This window comes from Tasmannia lanceolata, unplaced genomic scaffold (assembly GCF_043159265.1).
Source record: "Tasmannia lanceolata isolate RefF3 unplaced genomic scaffold, GAP_Taslan_0.1 ptg000008l, whole genome shotgun sequence".
Lineage (NCBI taxonomy): Eukaryota > Viridiplantae > Streptophyta > Magnoliopsida > Canellales > Winteraceae > Tasmannia > Tasmannia lanceolata.
In genome coordinates, this window is record NW_027518685.1 from 24,396,455 (window position 1) to 24,418,965 (window position 22,511).

At 38.9% G+C, this 22,511-nt stretch overlaps 2 protein-coding genes, 1 non-coding gene and 1 pseudogene across 7 annotated transcripts in view; 2 read left to right on the top strand and 2 right to left on the bottom strand.

Moving 5' to 3' along the window:
- Positions 1-632: 632 nt before the first annotated feature.
- On the bottom strand, positions 633-10,241 carry FSD2 (Fe superoxide dismutase 2). Of its 5 annotated transcripts, XM_077388781.1 has the most exons (9): positions 10,082-10,241; positions 7,241-7,315; positions 6,889-7,077; positions 6,119-6,290; positions 5,878-5,996; positions 1,418-1,444; positions 1,272-1,295; positions 934-1,179; positions 633-776 (listed from the first exon to the last, which is right to left on the bottom strand). In XM_077388781.1, exons 1-8 carry the CDS (start codon positions 10,133-10,135, stop codon positions 970-972), a joined length of 870 nt encoding a protein of 289 aa, XP_077244896.1. In that variant the 5' UTR covers positions 10,136-10,241; the 3' UTR covers positions 633-776; positions 934-969. The 5 variants fall into 5 exon arrangements, with proteins under 5 accessions (XP_077244896.1, XP_077244895.1, XP_077244897.1 ...); XM_077388780.1 differs by having other exon boundaries at positions 633-1,179; XM_077388782.1 differs by lacking the exon at positions 1,272-1,295 and having other exon boundaries at positions 633-1,179.
- Positions 10,242-10,582: 341 nt separating this feature from the next.
- TRNAA-AGC (transfer RNA alanine (anticodon AGC)) lies at positions 10,583-10,655 on the top strand. Its single transcript has one exon. It is a non-coding gene; the product is annotated as a tRNA-Ala (tRNA).
- Positions 10,656-11,245: 590 nt separating this feature from the next.
- On the top strand, positions 11,246-13,730 carry LOC143883466 (DEAD-box ATP-dependent RNA helicase 42-like; annotated as a pseudogene).
- A 6,538-nt stretch (positions 13,731-20,268) lies between these two features.
- The window catches only part of LOC143884923 (regulator of nonsense transcripts 1 homolog), a 33,727-nt gene continuing 31,484 nt past the window's right edge, over positions 20,269-22,511 (bottom strand). Inside the window, exons 27-29 of the mRNA XM_077388785.1 lie at positions 21,432-21,563; positions 21,201-21,320; positions 20,269-21,121 (exon numbers count right to left, since the gene is read on the bottom strand). Of these exons, the coding sequence (XP_077244900.1) occupies positions 20,999-21,121; positions 21,201-21,320; positions 21,432-21,563 (375 nt within the window). The 3' untranslated portion in view covers positions 20,269-20,998. The remainder of the gene's footprint in view (positions 21,122-21,200; positions 21,321-21,431; positions 21,564-22,511) is intronic.

The following is a 22,511-nucleotide window of genomic DNA, read 5'->3' on the forward strand; positions in this document are numbered from 1 at the left end:
TCAAATAACAAATAAATAAAGACGGATGAGCCAACTTGATATTTTGGCTTCGGTAAAGACAAGAAATGTTGATTTTTTGGGCCGAAATTTTGGCCAAAATTACAGTAAGTTGGGCTGAAATGTGGGAAAGGAATAAAAAATTAATATTTTTTTCGAATTTCTCCGAAATCAACGTTTCGGTTTCGGTCTTAACCGAAATTTCGGATTTCAGACGAAATTTAAAACCATGGAGAGTAGTATTCAACAATTAGAAAAAATAAAAGCACGATCAACAAGGCACTTTCCTAAGAAATCCCCGCCTTAGGCATTTGCAGGCCTTGATCGCGTAGCAAGGATCATACATTTGCCACGGGATTGACATTTTTTTCCAGCCTTGTGGTCACCCACCAGACAAATACGGCAAAACCAACGGTGTAGATTATCAAATAATGGGTCCCGCAATAATATGGTAATGGGACAGAATGTTGCTCCATTTCACTGAGGCCAAGCATTGTATGAAATTACTCTTTTTTCTAATATTTCCTTGAATTAATGAGTTGTACACTCAACATTCTAAACCATACTGAATTCTCTGCTTGCTTAAATAGTCACATTTCATCTGTCACCGAAATTCTTTCTACCAAAAAGAGCTCTTGCCATTAAAAAGTTTCAGATCAACCTTACCACTCTGAATGAAAGCAATACACAGTTCATTTATACTGACCTCAGATGCCTCTGAGGTCATAAAATTACTAGTTTTACAGGGTCATATGGTAATGTTACAAGATACACATCGCCTGCACAAAGATCTCATGGTTAGCACCTGCAGATACAGTTTCCCCAAATCTCACATTCTAAAACCCAGAAACTTGGATTGGATTAGGAGGGTAAACAAAACTTGAACGAAAATGGCAAAAATGGTAGAGAACTCTCCGTCGACCCCATTGCACTAACCTCGATTTACACTCTATTATGTGATCAGATAGACCCTCACTCAACCTCCGACTCATCAATATCGCTATCCAAGTACATCTCCACTGCTTTATCGTCTCCCGTTTCTTCCTCATCTTCCTTTCTTTTCATCTCATCTTCTCTTGCCCTCTCAGCTGCTCGAGCCCTTGCCATTTCGAGTCTAGAGCTAACTACTTCCCATGAGACAAGGTTATCCATGAAGGTTGACACGTAATCAGCTCTCTGGTTCTGCATGAAAGAAGAACAATTCGTTAAATGTCGATGACTTTTTGTAAGGAAGCTAACTACCTGTGTGTCATACGGCAATCAGTGAAACTCACCTCGTAGTCAAGGTAGTATGCATGCTGTGTAGCCAAATGAAATTTAAGACTGACATTAGTTATCAATTGGTAACCATTGCTGCAATATTTTCTGTAAATTTCATAAAATGAAGAATGCTTGACTGGTCAGAGAGAAGAATAAATACCTCCCAAACGTCCAAAGTGAGAAGTGGCTGCAACAGTTCAACAATTGTAGATGAGCTTTCTCTGAATGATATGATATAAGCAAGTAAATAAGTCCATATGAACATAAGAGCGAAGAAAAAAAAAATCTTTTTTTTCCTTCACAACAGACCCATGACATCTATTAATCATATAAGCATCATTCACGGAGTTCAATGGAAGTTCGAAATATCTATCTATTGTAAAATATTGATGTGGATGGGGGGAAGAATGGGATTGTAATGGTCCTAGTTCGGGGTGCGGATCAAGGATTTGGAAATCTGTTTGTAGCTCTCGTTCTCTCTTTCTACTGTTTGTGCGATTTAAGGTTGGAACGGGAGATCTTGTCAGATTTTGGGTTGATCTGTGGGCTGGGGATAGATTACTTAAGGGTGCTTACACGGACCTCTTCCGGCTTGCGGTTGACCCTCATGCGCGTATTTGCAACTACTTAATTAGGGACGAAGGCACCAGAATCCAATTCTGGGACATCCGCCTCCAGCGTGAATTGAAAGACGATGAGATTGGAAGCTTGGAATCTCTTCCTAACATGTTATTTGACAGGTATTTATCCGTGTCTTTTCCCGACGAATGGATTTGGTCTCCTGATTCTCAAGGGGGTTTCTTTGTTCGTTCCTTTTTCCGTCAATTGAATGGGTCTGCTGAACTGGCTTCTCCCCAATCCCGTATTTGGTGTAAAATTCCCACGCCCCTAATTTCGGTCTTTGCCTGGACGGTGGGTCATATGTGTCTAAACACTTGTGATCGACTCGAACGTCGGGGAATGTATCTTGCTAGCTGGTGCGTGATGTGCCATTCCAGCGAGGAATCCTTGAACCATCTATTTGTCACTTGTTCGTTTGCGCACCGGATTTGGATGGCCATGTTTAAGGCGTTCGGTTTTGATTGGGTACTGCAGGACAACATCTCTAAGATTTTATTAAACTGGAAAGGCGCCTTTGACGGGTGTTTGGGCCAATCTATGTGGAGGGCTTTTCCTTTCTCAGTTATATGGCACCTATGGGCTGAACACAATCATCGTATTTTTCAGAATAAGAGCAAATCTCCGATGCATTTACTCCTGAATATCTGCATCTCATTAATTTCTTGGTGCCGCACTAAAGCAGGTATCCCATACTCTATGGAGATGACTTTGCGCCATTGGGGTACGGTCGCATCCGAAAGAAGGAAGGCCAATTGTATCTTACCTAGATGGGAGCCTCCTCCCGAGGGTTGGTATAAACTGAATTTGGATGGCAGTTCGTTCGGGAACCCGGGAAGAGCAGGTATTGGAGGGATTATCAGAAATTCCTATGGAAACTCGGTCATGTCATATTCTGGTCTGTGTGGCCTTTGCGATGCAAACGAAGCGGAGGCTCGGCCTCTGTTGTTTGGCCTGAAATGGCTTATCCAAAATTATGTGGGGCCTATTATTATCGAAGGTGACTCCAGCAATGCGGTTGCATGGGCTACTGGGCGCTCATCAGGTCCGTGGCATCTGCAGAGTGTTCTTGATGAGAGCCGTGACCTCATAAGGGAGTTCAATCCTCGATTCGAGGATAGGCGGAGATCGGCTAATGACTTGGCAGATTCTTTAGCCAAGGAGGGTGTTAATCTCCCTGCAGCTCGGGCCCTTTCTTCTTTTATAGGGGTGTAATTTTCTTTTTTTGGGGACCTCTTGTCCCCTGTTTGTACATATCTTCTTATTAATAAATTTTGGTTACCTTTCAAAACAAAAACAAACAAAAAATCATCATGCAATGCATATTGGCTGGATCAACACACTTTTCAATACTGTAATTAGGAAAAGATATAGGAAAGACCACTATATTTTACAAGCTCATACCATGGAAGAAAGGTTATCTCTTATTTTTGGGTTGGAGAAGGAAACAAAATACAACACCTTTTACCAATCCGCATCGGCCATCTTATATATGTACTGTGAATAACACTAGAGAACGGTTTGCTCCGAATGAAGCAAATGAAAGATAAAAGGAATGTGGAAAAGCAGAACGAGCAGCCCCGGCATGGACTAAGCTTCGAGGTGCATTTTCAAAAGGAAGGACGAGGAATGACCAGTTTTCAAAAGAGAAAAAAATAGAAAAAAAGAGAACAGTGGAAGGTTGGAAGCACTTAGGAATGGTTTGGACAAAAAAAGATTTGGAAAAATTATATTTTCTAGCAATTGTGAATATCGTATGTTGGATTTTCAACAGCAATTTTAAGTCCAAACGGTCAAAAGTTAAATGAACAAAATGGGATTGAACATAGAAGGATGGACATTATGGAGTCGTGAGATTGATAGCACACCTTGGAAAGAATCATTTTGACGGACGTTCAGTTTTTAAAATTAGACAAATGGGAACACCTAAGAAGGATTAGGATTAAAATATAATTAGAAAATGTATTGAAAATTTACAGTTTCTAGTGATATAAAGCATATAATGTTGGCTTTTCAATAATATTTATCTCCACATGGAAATTACAAATGCGCAAAATAATCAATGGAAGGGAGGGCACAATGACAGCACTGTAGCACAGTCTGGGAGAGAACTTGCAGTTCCATAGAAGAGGCAAGAGCAAAATAAGTAGCAACTATGGTAGGAGAGATTATGGTTGCAAAGGTTCTAGTAATCTACACAGCAGAAACTTACAAATGAACAAAATGATTGACAGAAGTGTGCATTTTCAATCATGAAATATGAAGGATGGAATCATGATATCAGTAAGCACACTCTGGGAGCGAGATTGGAGATCGAAGTAGAAAGCAAGAGAGAAAAAAGTAGTGAGGTCATGGAGCCCTAGCAAGTAGAAAAAATACTCCGCAGGGTATGGCAAGATTCAACATGGGTATTGAGTGGAAAACTTGCCATACCTCGAAAAACAGGATGCATAAATTTGCAATATACTTTAATTAATTTTAATATGAAATATTGCTGTTAGGGTGCATATAACGCTAAACCTATGGCTATAGTAAATGTAAATTCAAGTTATGATTGATTTAGAGGAGTAATGAAAAATGATCCAAAGTGTGGCACCAGAATACAATGGAGTGAACTAGCAACATACTAACGAGGGATGGATCAACTTCACCTCACCCATGATTCAATTCAAATGCAAACCCATCCTACACTTTTGTAATGATCCTATTCCTAAACCAAATAGGAAAATAATAACATATTAGATGTCATTTATTCGGTCAGAAAGGTGGTGTTAACTATTAAGGAACACTTGTTCTGAATTTGTGCAGGATAGTGATGCAGCCTAGGATGGAATCTATATCAAGAGTCATTCAATAGCTCTAGATACGGAAAAAAAAAAAAAAAAAACTAAACTCAAGTCTGTAAACAAACCAGAAGATAAAAACTGCCAAAGAAAAATTGATATAAAATGGCGTAGCCGGAAACGCAAAGCACGAGTCGAGGTTGATCAACCTTCATTCTTTAGTAAGTAACGATAAGTCATGTTGTTGGTCCAAACCCAAGATTTAATGTCACTTGAATGGTCAGTTCCCACACCACCCAAATACGTTTCTTGAAACATCTACTCATATGGGAAGAAAATCAGGAGATTATGATTAATCATGAATATCTGTTGATCCAGATGAGACAACTCAGTCAACTGACCAGTTCAACCCTGTTACAATATGCATTAGCTTAAACTCTTGAGCTACCCATTGTGTATGATGTTTCAACAGCATAGTCCGTAGTCTGCACTAGTCTTAGACAGGAATTCTGTTGTCTAAAGAAAGGAAACTGATCAGTTATAAGTATCTAAGTTTAAAGCCTGTTCAGTCATTTGGGGACTTGATTCAAAATGAAGCTAGTTTTCAAAGCCCAATAACCCAGAACTGAGATTCACATGAGGCCCTAACTTCTCAGTTCAAACACCCTTGGCAAGCTGCGACTGAAAGGTAACTATTTACTAAATGAACTCAGTAAAATATACCTGTTCATATGTATACGTTACAAACTTCTGCAGCAATTTCACCCATATAATTACAGAAAGCCTGTACTTTTGAAACAGTCTCTATGATAACTATTTTCCACATTTCTGTGTGTTTGTAAGAGGCATATGTTGTGATGTTTCACTATTAATTGTTGCAACACCACGCTTCCCATGTTCAGGGCTAATAAACAGAATTCATAAAGAAGTTCTAATCAAGCCTCAACTAGGATTAAAGTTGTTTTTTTAAGCAACCTAGGATAAAAGAAATTGAACAACAAATTGATTGTGCAATCCAAGGTCATGAATATGATCCCATTTAAAAAAAAAGGTCATGAATATGATAAACAGTGAACGACAGGACAAACATGCAACAGCACACATAGAATGAATGTGAAGCTTATGAAATATATACGAGTGAAAGATGAGCAAATATTCCATTTTATTCATAAGATGTGTATCCAGAATTGAAGAAGAATGTGGAGAACGATATACTCACCGAGTAATCCCAAACCAGGGGATTCACTGCATTGGGGCTCCTCACCACTACCAATTTGTTGTCCTTTTCTGATGGGCGAGGATTCACAGCATTTCCCACATCAAGTCTATTTGCCTTAACTGGAGTAAAGCAAAACAAAATTAAGTCTGTTTCTACTGTGGAAATTGAAGTTTAACAAATGGGACACATGAAAAGAGCCCGTCACTAAGAAGAAACTTTAGAAGACAATGACTTCACTCACACACAAGCCAAGTCCAACCAGAACCAAACTGTGTAGTTGCAGTTAACTTGAACTCTCTCAAGAATGCCTCATACGAACCAAAATCTCTATCAATCAATTGTAGAAGATCACCAGATGGCCTTCCTCCTCCGCCTGGTTTCATGGACTGCCAGAAAAAATCATGATTCCAGATCTGCAAATGACCAAAAGATGAAAGTTATCCACTTGCAATATGGAGTAAACAAGGAATACCAACTAAAGAAGCATTGCAGGAATCTAATTATGGATCAATTCAGACCATTGAATGGTCTGATACATCCCAAATCAACCTAATCAATTGATTCAGCAGATGTTTGGCAGACTTACTAATTTATCCAAACCCCAACAATTTGATTATTTTTGGAAGGCAAACATAGCAATGTGAAATGCAGAGCATACCTATGGCCATCATCACTTTCTCTGGAAGAACCCATGTAAACCAAATGATCTTAATGGGCATCTTTAGATTCTAGGACCAGGGGGCATAAATTTATTCAATAAATGTAATACGGATATGTTGAAAAACTTCATAGAAATTGAAAATGCCCATAAAGCCATGCCTATAATTTTCCTTTTTCCTTATATTCTTGATTTTGTCCATGTAGGAGTTCTCCAGGAAACTCCACTAGGATTAATGACTCGTCCAAGTGAAAATTCTAGACAAGACTTACTTAAAAGTTCCTTTTCCAAAAAAAAAAAAAAGACTTATTTAAAAGTTTATGTAGGAAAGAAAATTGTTAGGCCCATTCTACCTGTGCAGCGTTGTTGAAAGCTGGAAGAGTATCCCCCTTGTTGTATGAAGTGATTATAATATCTTCTATTTCCATTCCATCCAACTCAGTTCCTACTATCTGCCTGTTTAGATTCTCCACATAACCTCTGTGGTGCTTTCCCCAATGATATTCTAGTGTTTGACGGCTCATATGTGGCTCCAAAGAATTCTGTGTTTGATGGCACACTGAGATTTTAGAGGAACTAAGAAAAATAAATCACCCATTAATTCAGGAATTCGATAGACATAGTACATATGTTACCCACGAATTTTGCAATTATAGGCTCATCAAGCATTTTGCAATTATAGGCTCATCAAGCATAAGATCTTACCAACGGGTATGGAGGTGGCTTCAACTCAAACTGTGCAGTAATAAAACTGTGACGTTTCCTCTGCGAACATTTCCTCTGCAACATAAATAATCGAATGGAGTAAATACTTAAAAAAACCAAGAAAGAGGAATGAACTGTATACTCAACTCAACTCAACAAAGCCTTTTTCCCAAACTAGTTGGGGTTGGCTAAATGAATCCTTTGGAAAAATTTCATTAAGAAGGTAAAAGGAATCTATGCGACTCTAATCCTAGCTCCAGTTGGGTTCGTCTATGTGGATCATTTTCTTCCATTCTATCCTATCCAAGGTCATGCTCTCTGTTATGTTCCTAGCTATCAAGTCTTTCCTCACTGTTTCTACCCAAGTTGTTTTCAGTCTGCCCCTACCTCTTTTTACTCCATCAACTTGGCACGAGTCGCCTCTTCTCACTGGAGCATCCAAAGGCCTACGTTGGATATGTCTAAACCACCTTTTTACGAATGTCTCCATTTGTAATTCTATCTAACCTTGTGTGGCCGCACATCCATCTAAGCATTCACATCTCCTCTACACTCATCTTATGCACATGCTGCTTCTTGGTGGCCCAACATTCTGAGTCATACAGCATGGCTAAGGGTGCAACTCGGTCGGGTCGGGTTCGGGTTGGCCTCAACCTGAACCCGACCTGACTCGAGTTCCAACCCGACCCGACCCCACCCAACCCGAGATTTTAAGCTTATAAAATATAAAAAATATTAAAAATGTCGGGTTGTCCAAGCCCTCAACCCAAACCCGACCCGAACTCAACCCGGGTTGAGAAAACTCAACCCGACCTCGACCCCGACCCGAACTCAACCCAACCCGACTCTTTCCCAGGTTGAACCCGACGGGTTCGGGTTGAGCCCGCCCAAGTTGCACCCCTAAGCATGGCTGGCCTCACAGCTGTCTTATGAAATGGAAGGAACTGTATCATTCGAAAAAAATGAAGTCACCTAAATATGAAAATGGGCAACCAGCTTCAGATTACACATTACAAACCAGTTCACACAAGGATTAAGACTCGGAAACCAGATACATATGACACTCTAAAAGTCGATATGTATCAACCCGTATCATCTGAAACAAGCATTGGGTTTGACAATCAATCCATCTATTGAAAGAACAATCAAATCATTAAACAAAACATACTCATTTTTTTTTGTATAGTCTGACTGAGAAGCTTGTGCACATCAGGCACTAGGAGTCAGTATCGAACAATATTAAATACTTGGGTTCCTACTTCTTAGTAAAGAGGATAAAACTTCCCCTTCGGCCCTGTTTGGATTGCAAGAAAAACATTTCTGACGGATTTCTTTTTCTTGGAAATTTATTTCTTCCCATAATTTATGGGGAAAGGATATGATTATAGTTAATTTAGAGGAATATCATCATAAATTAAAGGTCCCTCCAAATTAAAATTGAATAGGATTGTTTCAAGTTATCCTTTTTTCGTGGGTAAGGAAGTAGTAAATTAAAGGTCCCTCCAAATTAAAATTGAATAGGGTTGGTTCAAGTTATCATTTTTTCGTGGGTAAGAAAGTACTAAGGGGCTGTTTGGATACGAGGATTTTAGAATCCGAGATTTCTTCAAAATTGTAGCTAAGAGACAAGAGAAGAAGCGGACCAGCCGTCGTTTTTGACTTCTCACCCTTCTTCCCGTCAGCAAGAGAGTAGCATATCCTCCTATATTTTTGGGTTTTAGAAATCTTAGGATGCAAGAGAGTTTTAAAACCTGAATTTCTCACTTAAAATCCAAGAAACACTGTCAAGACAGCATACAACAGCTTGATCATGAACCCTCTTTTACACTCTTTTCAAACTAAAAACCTGGATTCTAAAATCCGTGTATCTAAACGGCCCCTAAGTTTTAAAAATATGTTTAACTTTTCCAGAAAATTTCTGCAATCCAAACAGAGCCTTAGTTCAGAGTTCAAACAGGAAACATTTCACAACAAGGTTTGGCTACCACATCTCGTCCTCCAGATACGAGGTACTATCGGCACAAGTATCCTAAACAAAAATAAATAAATAAATAAATAAATAAGAGAACCCATGAGGTGCACTCTGAAAACTCATATAAATAGGAAGCAAAATCAGTGCAGGAGCAGAAGTGAAGAGAGAGGGAAAAAAAGGAAGGCCATTTAGTCCCTGTTTGGATTGCAGGAATTGTCGGGAAAAGTTCGGAAAGAAAATTATTTCTAAAATTTCGTACTTTTTTACACACAAAAAAGATAACTTGAACCAGTTTTATTCAATTTTTAGTTATGAGGGACCTTTAATTTATGATGGTATCCCTCTAAATTAATCAAAATCATATCATTTCCCTCCAAATTATGGCAAGAAAAAAAATTCCCAAGAATTTTTTTTTCAGTCAAATGTTTTTCTTGCAATCCAAACAGGGCCTTAGGGTCTGACAATTCCATGAATTGAAAGATTCTGAAGTGGGAATGGCAGCTAAAGAGTAAAGATACATGAAACTGTAGTCTAAAAATATCAACTCCTTTTGGGGATTCTTTACTGTAGTCTACACAAATTACTCTTTTGGGGGATTCTATGTTTTAGTTCAAGTAGAAAGCGTAGACGGATTCATCATCAACAAAAAAATGTCTTCTCTAATGCTTCATCTATATATGGCTAGTTCTGGTAGTTCTTGGGCATTATGATTGCTTGGTTCTCTGATGGGTATTGTGTTAATGGAGCAAAAATTGGGTTTTGGGTATTGGGTTTTGAGTAATCAAAGAAGTGAAGTTGATTCTAGCTCTAATCATCTTCTTATTGTGAAAAAAAAAAAAATGGAATTCAATACAGAGAGAGAAACAGACCTCAGATTTTCTCCATTGCAGGCAAGGTGAAAAGGCAGCAGCTATTGCATGCATCTTTTTTCTTTACTGTTTTGCTTGTGCAGACTGCAGAGAGAGTGAGAGAGAGAGAGAGTGTGTGTGTGTGTGTGTGTGAGAAAAAGAGCTAAAAATCATTGTTTTTATCTTTTCTTGGCAAAACCCTACAAAATAACACGTGACACGAGCGGGCTCAATGGCCATGAGATCACCTTGATCGGATGATCTAACCGTCAATCCTGCAGGAAATGTTTGCCAATTTTGAGGATAAATGGAGATTGTTTCACCCCTGCCACAACCAAGGGCATCCTTGTGAAATCAGCTTTTCACTTTTTTGTGAAGGGTTGGGATTTAAAATTGTGTTTTTAGTAAGACTAATCTCAACCCTTCAAAATATAGGTGTAATGTTGATTTTTCGGTGATTAGGTACAGCCATGAATGGATTTAAATTCCAAATTTAAATCTTTGCTATGGCTCAACATCAAAGGGGATGTAGCTCAGATGGTAGAGCGCTCGCTTAGCATGCGAGAGGTACGGGGATCGATACCCCGCATCTCCATTTATAAAAAAATTTAATTTTTTTTCATAGGCAAATGATATTTCCACCCCATTCTGTTCTCCTTTCCTGAAAAGTCGGAAATACAATCACTTTTTAATGAAAAAACAAGCAAAAGACTTCCATTATGATCCATTTTATAGAGAGTGTGAGCCGGTTTAGTCCATTATTTTTTTCAAAAAGGATTTAATAGGGATTGGGTAATATAATGAAGGGTATAATGGGTAATTTAAATTAACATTAAATTAGTTTAAGGAAAGAGAGATTTACGGGAGAGCGGTTTGTAAGTTGTAACAATCCAAATGGGTCGCTCGGGAATGAGAAAACCAAGAGGAAATAGGAAAGGCAATGCAGAGACTTACCGGAGAGAGATTTGTAAGAATCCAAATTGGTCGGGGATAAGAAAGCAAGAGGAAATAGGATAGCAGGCAATGCCGATTCTTAATAAAAAGGAAGTGAGTAAAATTTGATCTGTGAGGCAATCAATCTCCACTTCTCGATCGGTTCTCCTACAAAAAATAAGCCAGGCTTTCCTTTTGTTTTTGTTTTCTTAGCTTTTCTGTGAATTGTTGTTGGGATGGATGAAGGGAAGCAGAAATGTAGGAGAGATGATGTAGAGAAGAAGGAGGATTCAAAGAGAAACGATGATGGTGAGAGGGAGAGGGGCAAGAAGAGGAATGAAGAAGTTGAGGAGGAAAAAGGAGGAACATGAGAGGGAAAAATTGGGTGAAGCGAATGCTGAGGAACCCAAGAATTGGACCTTAGAAAAAGAATCAGACGATGAAGATGGAGATGCCATGGTGATAGATTCTGAGAACGGGACTGCTATACCGACTACACATAATGAAAATGTTGAGGACGAAATTGACGCCTTAGATGCTTTTTGAACTCCATGGTATTGCCTAAACTTGAAAAACTCAATAGCACACACACTTCTTCCGTGTCTGTAATTCAAAAGTTACAACCCGAGAAGAAGGATACAAAAGATAGATATAGTAATGGTGCTCAACCCAGAAAGGGTACCAAGGCAATGATGGAAGAATAATTCCTGGTGAGGATTCTGGTTCGGATTATGATGAAACTCCACTTGAAGATGAAGACGATGATGAATTCATGAAAAGGGTGAAGAAATCTGAAGCTGAAAAGCTGTCAATCGTTGATCATTTGAAAATCCAGTACCCTCCATTCCGGAAAGATTTCTATATTCAAGGGAAGGAGATCACAAGGATGACATCTGAGGAGGTAGCCGCTTGTAGGAAACAACTTGAACTAAAGTTACATGGGAAGGATTTTCCTAAGCCTGTTAAAACATGGAATCAAACTGGATTGCCGACTAAGATTTTGGATACTATAAAAAAGCTTAATTATGAAAGGCCAATGCCTATTCAAACTCAAGCACTGCCGATAATTATGAGTGGTCGAGACTGCATAGGTATAGCTAAAACAGGCTCGGGTAAAACTTTAGCTTTTGTATTGCCAATGTTGAGGCATATCAAAGACCAGCCTCCGGTGGTGGCTGGAGATGGGCCTATTGGACTTATAATGGCTCCTACAAGAGAGCTTGTCCAGCAGATTCATAGTGATATCAGGAAGTTTTCCAAGGTTATGGGTATAAGCTGCGTGCCCGTGTATGGAGGCTCTGGTGTTGCCCAACAGATTAGTCATTTGAAGAGAGGCACTGAGATTGTTGTATGTACGCCCGGTAGGATGATAGACATATTATGTACCAATGGTGGGAAGATTAAATATCTTCGTAGAGTTACTTACTTGGTAATGGATGAAGCTGATCGAATGTTTGACATGGGTTTTGAACCTCAGATCACTAGGATAGTTCAAAATACTCGACCGGATCGACAGATTGTACTATTCTCTGCCACTTTTCCTCGTCAAGTTGAGATACTAGCTCGTAAGGTGTTGAACAAGCCTGTGGAAATCCAGGTTGGGGGAAGGAGGGTTGCGAACAAGGATATTATGCAGTTGGTTGAGGTGAGACAAGAAAGCGAAAGGTTTTTGAGGCTGTCAGACCTCCTCGGAGAGTGGTGAGAAAGGAAAGATGCTGATTTTTGTTCACTCACAAGAGAAATGTGATTCTTTGTTCAAGGACTTACTCGCGCATGGCTACCCTTGCCTTTCGCTTCATGGGGCTAAGGATCAGACAGACCGTTAATCGACCATCTCCGATTTCAAGAGCAATGTCTGCAATCTGTTAGTTGCAACAAGCGTGGCTGCAAGAGGATTAGATGTGAAGGAGCTCGAACTGGTGGTGAATTACAATGTCCCAAACCATTATGAAGACTATGTTCACCGAGTCGGGCGTACTGGTCGAGCTGGCCGAAAGGCTGCGCAATCACATTCATCTCAGAGGAAAATGCAAGATATGCACCAGATCTCGTAAAAGCCTTAGAACTTTCTGAGCAAGTTGTTCCTGAAGATCTGAAAGCACTTGCCGATGGGTTCATGGCAAAGGTTCATCAGGGATCTGAGCATGCCCATGGGACTGGTTATGGTGGGAGTGGTTTTAAGTTCAACGAAGAAGAAGAAGCTAGGAAAGCTGCAAAGAAAGTTCAGGTGAGAGAATATGGTTTTGAGGAAGATAAGTCCGATTCAGATTCTGAAGATGATGGAGTTCGAAAGGCGAGAGGGGATCTGTCACAGAGCAGTGCATTATTGCTCGTGGCCAGTCTACCCAATGATGCCGCAGCTAGGGCCTTAGCCGCTAAAATGAATTTTCAGCATAATCTAGCAAAGATACAAGCTAATGCCATGACGGAACATTACGAAGCAGAATTGGAGATCAATGATTTCCCCCAGAAAGCTTGTTGGAAGGTAACACACAAGGAGACTTTGGGTCCGATTTCGGAATGGACAGGAGCTGCTATTACTACTAGGGGGCAGTATTATCCGCCAACTAAAATCCCAGGTCCAGGAGAACACAAGCTTTACCTGTTTATCGAAGGTCCCTCTGAGTCTTCTGTTAAGAAGGCAAAAGCCGAGGTGAAACGAGTGCTGGAAGACTACTCAGCCCCATCATCGTCACTTCCGGGTGGGACTCAGCCAGGCAAGTACTCTGTTATGTAAGAATCTTGATCATGATGTTATAGTGTTTTGTTTCTTCAAAATACTAATAGAGGAGGTTAGTTCCGTAGGGAGTTGAAAGGGGTTTTCTTTTGTTTGGGAGGAAGTGCGAGGTTAGTGAAGAGAGTAGGATGCAGAATGGTGCGACCCTGAATATTTCCTTTTATTCACGTACTTTTTAGCTTCCCAGGCTCAGGAGTATGCTCCTGGCCAGGCATTATCATTGCTGTGTAATGCAAGATGGGACGTCTAGTCCCAATTTATCTTCAACAGTATTAATGAAATTTTTTGTCAACTTTCTAAAAAAAAATGTTAGTTTTGGCCGCTACTGGTTGTCTATTGCTTTCCTTTTTTTGTAAGTCATTGATTGAATCAGCTGATGGTTAGATTTTAGTAATGCGTAAATGGGTTTGAATCCATTTTAAAATTTGTTTTGCTAAGCACCTTATGAAACTGCTCGTTTTAATTGTCTTGTCAGCTTGGTTGCTGTTTTGTTCAGCAGCTGGTTTGAATGCTTTGGTTCAGAAAGCAATACATAAAATAGTTTCTTTTGGGGCGCTTTATGGAGGCTTGCTGATTTATAATCCAACTCACTGCCTATTCTTTTCAGACATAAACCATTGTTTATTTCTTGAAAAAACGGATTGCTCTCAATGTAAAATTGCAGTTGCTTCAATTTATGGTTACAGGGCCAGTGTTACTAGGCCTCACAGTTACAATCAAGAAGAAGAGAAAAAAAAAACGGGCTATGCTATTTTCACCCCCCTGCAGTACACATTCACCCCGCTTTTAATATGATTTGACGCTGTTCACAGGAGGCGAATGGCGAACTTGGAGGCTGACGAATTGGCTAAACAGGGTGTAACTCTGGAATCGATGAGCATCATTGTCTCGGGATCTGTAACGGGTGATGGGTAGATTACATTCTGTATTTAGATATCGTATGTACTGGGTTGTTTGCCCTTCTTGTCCCCTCTTAATTCTGATTTGGATTAATAAAGTTACCTTTCGAAAAAAAAGTTGCCCACTGTTCACGTTATAAGGGGGGGCGAATGTGTGCTGCATTTATGGGCCTTGTGAGATCCAAGCGATGATGGGAAAACAGTTGAAAAGACTCCATTTAACTACCACAAATGGCTTGTGTTTCTCCATTATCTCCAATTCTCTTGATTTGATTGATTTACTAATGGATACAAGCAGTTATTATTTTTGTCAGATTTATCGTTAGATTTGCATAGATTCTAGTGCCGTAAGGAGTTTGGAGTTTGTTTTGTTGTTTTCTTTGATTTTCATGGGTTGATTGGCTTAGTTATAAGATATGAACAGTGTGTAAAATTTACACAACTCTTACCCCCTTTGATTTTATTTTGTTTATCCTTTCTTGCCCGGAGGGGAAAATCCTAACCTCTGCTCTTGTACTCTTCTCTGGACCTTTAATTGCTGGAGATGTCAGTCAACAGGGTGGCAATCACGGTGGATCTCGTTTATCTATGTGCCTGTTCCATTCAGAAACTTTTATCTTTCTCATTTGTTTCCTCTTCTTCTTCTTTTTCAATTAGAAGCTTGTATGCATTATGAGAAGGAGAAGAGGGACAAATGTTGTGAAGGGAAGAATGGCATGTGCGTTATGATTTTTAATAATTTCCTTCTTATTGGGGTTGATTTTTCATTTTTTTTTTTTTTTGCTTAGATCTTTTCTTATACTTAGATTTGTTCATCGTATAGTGTTTGATTTTTTGAAATTTTGGTTGGTATACAATTGCCTGGGGCAACTTTAATGTGTTGTGTGGCCTTGCAAGCTATTGTCGTAATGTCCATTCGTGTATTTTTTAAGTTTTGCCATGAAATGTTATTATTATTAGTAATGCTCTTGGAGGTTTTTATAGGTTTCTTTTGTTGTAATATTTTAGCTTGATTTCACTATAAAAATTTGTTTTAGAATTGTACATAAATCGCATTAATATGTTCTACAATGCGTTAGTGACACTAAATCTGTTGATCTGATTTGTGGATTTTTTGTTAAAATTAGTCAATGCATTAGTGACACAAAATCTGTTGATCCTAGTTGTGGCTGCAATTATATGTTCCCTTGTTTCATTGTCTGTAAATATTTTTCTCATGGTTTTAAATTAGCTTTCAAATTTCCTCAGGTTTCTCCCACGGAAGGATGCAGAGAGCTCTAGCAATGCGAAGGCAAAGCAGAAAAATCCAAAAATTTCCAAAATTTCCTCCTAGGTCAGTTAATTTCTTTTACCCATCCTCTTTTGACCTTTTTTCTAAACTGTTGCTAGTGAGGACACATTATTCATCAAAGGAAAAAAATAAACAAGCTTTATATCATTACAAAATCATCGCGCACAGGTTTCTTTATTTCTTTAATGGTATTGTATAGGAGTTCTTACTATCACTAAAACCTAAAAATACACATATATGAGTCTCTGGCCTATGGTTTAAAGGATCAAGGATAGAGTTTAAAAGACTTCTCGCCTCAAATCTATTTTATTTATCTAGATGAGGTAGGATGTCAATGTGCATACCTATGTCTAAATGAATATTAATTGCAAGGGATTTTTTTATTTGATGGCCTACTTTACTCCTTTGTTTTATTCTGAACTCTAATTTTAAAATTAAATTTATAAACTCGATAGTAGCCATGCATCTTGACAAGTTGTTCTCAAATTCTTTACCAAATATTTATCTCCTTGGTTATGTGCTTGACACCAACATAAACTAATAGACCATAGGAAACAAAATAACAAGAGAAGGTGAATTATCCATAGCATAGCAGTTCAACATGATATCGGTGGAAATAGTTCAGTTTTTATCGTTTTAATTTTTAAGAAGATTGCAATTATGATAGTTTAGTAGAGGATTCTATCTTCTTAACTTTACATGTAAAAAAATAGTCCACTACGAATTTCTTGCGTTAGGATTCTATCTTCTTTATTTTTATTTTTGGAATTACATGACCATGACCCCCAAGTGTGAAACACATATCATTGCTTCATCCATTTGTTTTGTTTTTGTTAATTAGCTTTCAATATCTTTTGATTTCCACTAACTAATACTCTTACCGTATTGTGAAGTGTCATTGTTTCATCCTTTAGGTTTCCTTCTTTGAGAAGTACACAATTTCATAACATTAATAACATCAAGATCGAGCATCTTGATCCAATGGTGGCTGGTAATACAATGGATGATGATAGTAATCCGACGGGGTGATGATCAAAAGAAGCCGAGATTTCTATGCTCGGATGTCATTATTGAGATTTTGACGTGGGTTTTGTTAGAATCTCTTCGGTGATGCAGATGGGTGTGCAAAGGATGGAGAAGACTCGCATATGATTCCAATTTCATCTCCTACCGTGGTCAGAGAACTCAAATCGTTTCTGGATTTTTCATTCAAGAAAGATGGCAATCTGCATATGGTACAAATTTCATCTCAATTGATCACTCACCCACAATTCCCGAGCCCTCTCTCGATTTCCTACCAGAAAATGTTAAGATCGAAGCTTCATCATCCCATGGGTTAGTATTCTGTAGTAATGACCGACATTATTATGTGTGCAAGCCCACAACACAACAATGGATAAAAATTCCGACTCCAGGGGCTCGAGCCTGTGAAGCGAGATTCGTAATGTTTGTTCAGTCTTCCAATCCTTTGAGTTATAAGATAGTTCAATTTTCATATATGCATTACCAGATTTTCAATTCGTTGAATTGGGTATGGAAGCCATGGGTGGACATAATATTTCCTCCATCAGTGGACATAACTTTATCTTGGATATTTCAGGCTCCTGGTGTTTTGATCAATGAGACATTTCATTGGCTTACCGACAGTAATTTTATTTTTGCTTTTGATATTAATTGTGAGACATATAGGATGATTCCATTGCTACAACATCAACCTAAATTTAACGAGGATTATCGTGTTCGCAAACTACTTGCGGATTGCGGAGGAACTCTTTCATTACTTTACATCACACGTCATTGGATGGAGCTATGGGTGATGAGCAAATACTCTGGGTCAATATGTAGGAAGAGACACAGAGTGACCTTAGATGCCTTGAAAGTGAGGTACCAAGTTTTTTGCTGACAAGTGAGGAGGAAACACAGCTTGCACTAATGAATAGCTTCTGCAAGGTTATCTGGTATGAATCTTGGCTTTCTTTTTAACTTGGGGAAAAATGGAGACATAGTTTGTCCACAAATCTGCCCATTTCCCCTCCACTGTTGGATGGGTTAGGATGATCCTATGGACCTGATTTTTTGTGGACACCCTTTGTAGGTAAGGGCTTTTCAAATGAATGGTTTGGATCACCCAAAAAATGTAAGCAGCTTATCTACTTGACCGAGTACACTCTCTTTTCCCATCAAATAATGTAATTTTCGTCCTAAATGTGAGCTGCCTACTGTATGTAGTTTTTAGCAGATTATTAGATGTCAGAATTGAGTGATATTAATCGGAGTTGGGACTCACTATGCATATCCAGGAAATGCTTATACAAGGATTTTTATCCCGGTAAAGAGCAGCCCCTAATGAAGTGACAATTTCAAACCAAACTAGGAAGGAAGAGTGAAGCAAAGCACAATGGCTGTAGTTTCCATGTTCTGATTTTCTGATCATTACCATGGATGAGCCATGGTGAGCCTTACAACTCATCTGTACAAACCCATTATCATCCTAACCATTCAGTTGGTGGAATGTGAAAAACGTAAAATCGTGTGTATGTCTGTGTGTGTGAGAGAGAGAGAGAGGGGGGTGGGTTTCTCTTTGTTTGGGTTTTTTCTTCATGACTGGGGTTTGGATTAGTTCGGAAGCCAAATCTATTGCGGTTTGAAGCGTCTTAAAGAAGATGAAGAGGAGATTACAACAGTGCTATTCTAAGGAGAAAACATCATAGTTTTGGCAAACGTTTTCATCTCTAACCTCAAGGTTTTCTACCCAGGAATGAACGGACCTCATTGCCACGTACAATGCAGCCGGGTCCCAAGCGATGAAAAGGGGCGCATTTATCATTTCCCTTTTTTAATGGTAAAAAAAAAAAAGATTATTTGTTACGCCCTTTCCGTTCACATTTTGAGCCCCATGTGAGACATTGATGTGATCGAGTCCATTGGTATGACCACACCACAAATAAAGTAAAACGAAATCGGAAAGCAAGAACAATAATAAGAAGCAATCCCAAGCCGATCCACAACACCAGATTTACATGGAAAACCCTTCAGTGTGAAGGGAAAAAACTACGGGACAAATCCGAGAGTAATCCACTAAATTTAATGAGATTACACTTTCTTTTTCCTTCTCAAGTTCTTTGCCCAAAAACTTGAGGTTTCACAAATATAAAGAAATTTGCCCAAAAACTTAAGGTGCTTTGGAAAAGAAATTTTGCAATCATTTTTCAGTTGTTTGAGACTTCTACAAATGTTTTTTCGTTTTTCTATCAAAAGATGTGTGAAATTTCTTTTCCAAAGCAAAACCCAATTAAAAAATAGAGGGGTGTTTTCGTGAGGAAACACAGGGCTGGTTGGGGAAAGAAGTTTCAAACATTTATAAAATTTCATTAGGGTTGTTAAAATTTCTATAATTCCAGGAAAGATCCTAAATGGAGGGTTTTATTAACTTTGAATTTCCATTCAAATTCAAATTTAAATTTGTGGGCTTAAGTAGATCTTTCTAATTTTAAAAGAAATGATGTAGGGAGGCTCATAGAAACATGGAAGCCAAGATATGCTTGCTTTCTTTGTTGGTAACCCTTGTTCCCCCAATTTTTATTAGCATCTGAATTAGCAACCCTTTGATTTACATCTTAATTAGAATAATTTTTATTTTCTAAATCCTCTTTCTTTTTGTAAATTTTATTATCCAAATTCTCTTTAACCGTTCAATTGCACCCATTTGATAAAATAACTAAGAATTGATAAAATCACTCAGGATCTTAATATATTCCTTCTTCAAACTTAAGTTGGAAACATCTAACATGCTCTCTTCTTTACAAGATTTTCTTCTTCAACAGATCAAATCCGAACCCAGTCTAGGATTCAATTAAGTGCAAGAATTACCTTAGCCAAATCTGAACCCAGCTAAACCTCCTAACTCGAAAGAGAGTGAAAGCCCCAAAAACAAAAGAGTCTACCCTTCCATAAATCCTAAAAACTTGGCGTTCTTCCTGCCATAGTTTTATGTGTTCAACAAGCAAGACAATATAGTTTGTATGAATGGAAGGTGTTTGATGATATGCTGAGAAAATCACTACACAATCAAGAGGGTTTACATCCCAAACCAAATGGAGATCCTATCCACAAGATCAAGGCACAAAGACCTTTTCCATCACTCTTGATCAAGCGGTTAGGATCAACTGATGAATAGGATCAACCGCGAAGAGCCAAACATGAGATGGCCGACAAGACTAGATTTCCAGACTGAAGCATCATCTCAGTGTGCACGCGGAGGTAGGCCCATATGCTGCCACAGAGTGGTCGTCCTCAATGAAAATGAAATAGCCAGTGTTGAAAAATATCTATCCAAGTTCATTCTACAAGTTGAAATGCTTTCAACATGCATATATTTGCATTACAGTAAAAAGATTCTATAATTGTAATGTAACCCAAGTAGAACGAAAATGAAGGGAAAGCAAAACAATGTCATGTAAAGTTCAAATCATATATATGTATATATATGCAGCAAGGAAAGCTCTATTTGGAGCAGGAACAGTAACTGCCCCAATATCATCTATTCATTCCAACACATTCATAAGCGAGTCAAATCAATAGCAGATCATTCATAAGGGAGCGCCGCTGTACAAATCCTTCACCCGTAGATGTGGTTTGGTTGTGAGGCAGCTCTGGCTCCGGCTTTTGTCAAGTAGAAACACACCGTTCCCACGTATATATCTATAGATATAACAGCAAACGTAGGTCTGTCGTCTTTTTACGTGTGCCACTAACAGAGCCAGACCCTTCAATTTATGTACAGAATGCTCCCTTTTCCAAATGGCTTCTCTCAGCAACAACAGAAAACCTCATGATGCAGATAACCGGGGTTGGGATTATCCTTTCTCCACCCTGGTTGTTGCCATCCGTGAAAACACTCATTGATATATGCCGTCTCCAATCATCTAATATCCACCCTTTAACATTATAGCGAGAAGCAAATGAATTCAAAACGGCGATCTCATCTGCACGACATTGCAGAATGGCACACGTGTGACTACAACCAAGTTGGTGGATGCATAGAAGTATAACCCATCACGGTCACGGCCCATATTGGCTCAGCCGCTGTAGTGTGGTCTCTGGTTTTGGGAACTTTGTCCCTGTTGCTGAGGAGCATGCATATTCAGTGGCTGAGTGTTATACTGTGTGAAGGGCTGGGAGTAAAGGGGATTCATCAAGCCCTGTAGAAGTATAAGAAACTTAGGCTCAAATGTTTCCAAAGTAGAAAGCTAAATAAAAACAGATGTTAATACATTATACCTGTGATTGAAGGGGACCGGGTCCAGCCACACCAAAGTGGCTCTGTGAAGAGTCATCTTGCGACGGGTCACTGAATCCAACTTGAGTAAACAGACCTTGTGGTCCATGAGGCATGTAATCCTAAGTAAAAGTAATAAAAAAAAAAAAACAGCAAATGGATATGAAAAAGCACAGGTAGAAATTGAAGCAAGAACGGCATGGAAAACAGATAAGTTTACAGTTTGAACAGACCTGAGATATAAAATCATTTCCAGTACCCAAATGGGAATATCCACCCTGAGAATTTTGGTTTAGGAAGCTCCCTGGGAACCCAGCTGGTGTTCCTGGTGTGACATAATCAACACCATATCCACCCTGAGAAGCCTGCAGAACAAAGCAACAAGTTCATATTACCTCTTGCACAAGTAAATTTTTTTTTTTTTAAAGTGACACAATTCATTAATATTCAGATAGCAATCGGGACCAGCAGTCCCAGCCTGCAATACAAAATATTAAGGTGAATTGGCACGGGCATACCCGAGACCAATTCAAAGGTAACCAAAAACCAAAATTTACAGTAGAATCTAAGCATTCCTTTCCTCTATTCAGATTGCCTTCTTTACATCTTTCCTAGCAACCATTTGAAACTCTCACCTATACCTTGTTGAAATTGCAAATAACCGTGGTTTTCCTAAACAACAACCTCTTGAACCTTCAAGCTGAGTGATTCATTGGAAACTACCAAAAACTGCCTCCTGAAGCTCTAAAACTCCAGAACTGAAGAAAACTCCCGGAAGGAATAGCACTCTGCTAAAATAACCAGACAGGAAACCTAAGCGAAAGAACGAATCTCTCAAGCTAAGGCTATGGAAAAAGTAATTTATGGATAACAACAAGCAATTCGCAGTGCTATTTAAACGATAGGTATCCTGGGAGATTGTAAAAGGGATTCATCCTTCAGGGACATACAACCCCTAATTATAAAGCTCCAATAAGACCACCAGATTAAAAACAAGACTAAACTACCACCTAGAAGCACTAGACTGAAGGATAGTCTATTTTCTTACCAACGTCTATTTTCCTTTCTTCATTTCTCTATCTATTCTTTTCTGTTTTCTTATTTTCCTTTTTCCTCTCTTTCTCTCTTTCCTCTACTTTTATCCTTTTTCTTCTTCCCTTCTCTTCCCTCTTCCCTCTTCCCTCTCTCTCTCTCTCTCTCTCTCTCTCTCTCTCTCTCTCTCTCTCTCTCTCTCTCGGCTGGAAGGCCTTTCATACAGGGTTGCTACCCTCGGCCCCCTTATCACCATCATCCTTTCCAACCTCTCTTCGCTC

Coding starts and splice junctions, on each gene's coding strand:
- FSD2 (XM_077388781.1), bottom strand. CDS start 10,135: ATGCATGCAATAGCTGCTGCCTTTTCACCTTGCCTGCAATGGAGAAAA. Junction 6,291..6,888: donor CTTTCAACAACGCTGCACAG/GTAGAATGGGCC, acceptor GGTCATTTGCAG/ATCTGGAATCATGATTTTTT. Junction 5,997..6,118: donor TGGTTGGACTTGGCTTGTGT/GTGAGTGAAGTC, acceptor GCTTTACTCCAG/TTAAGGCAAATAGACTTGAT.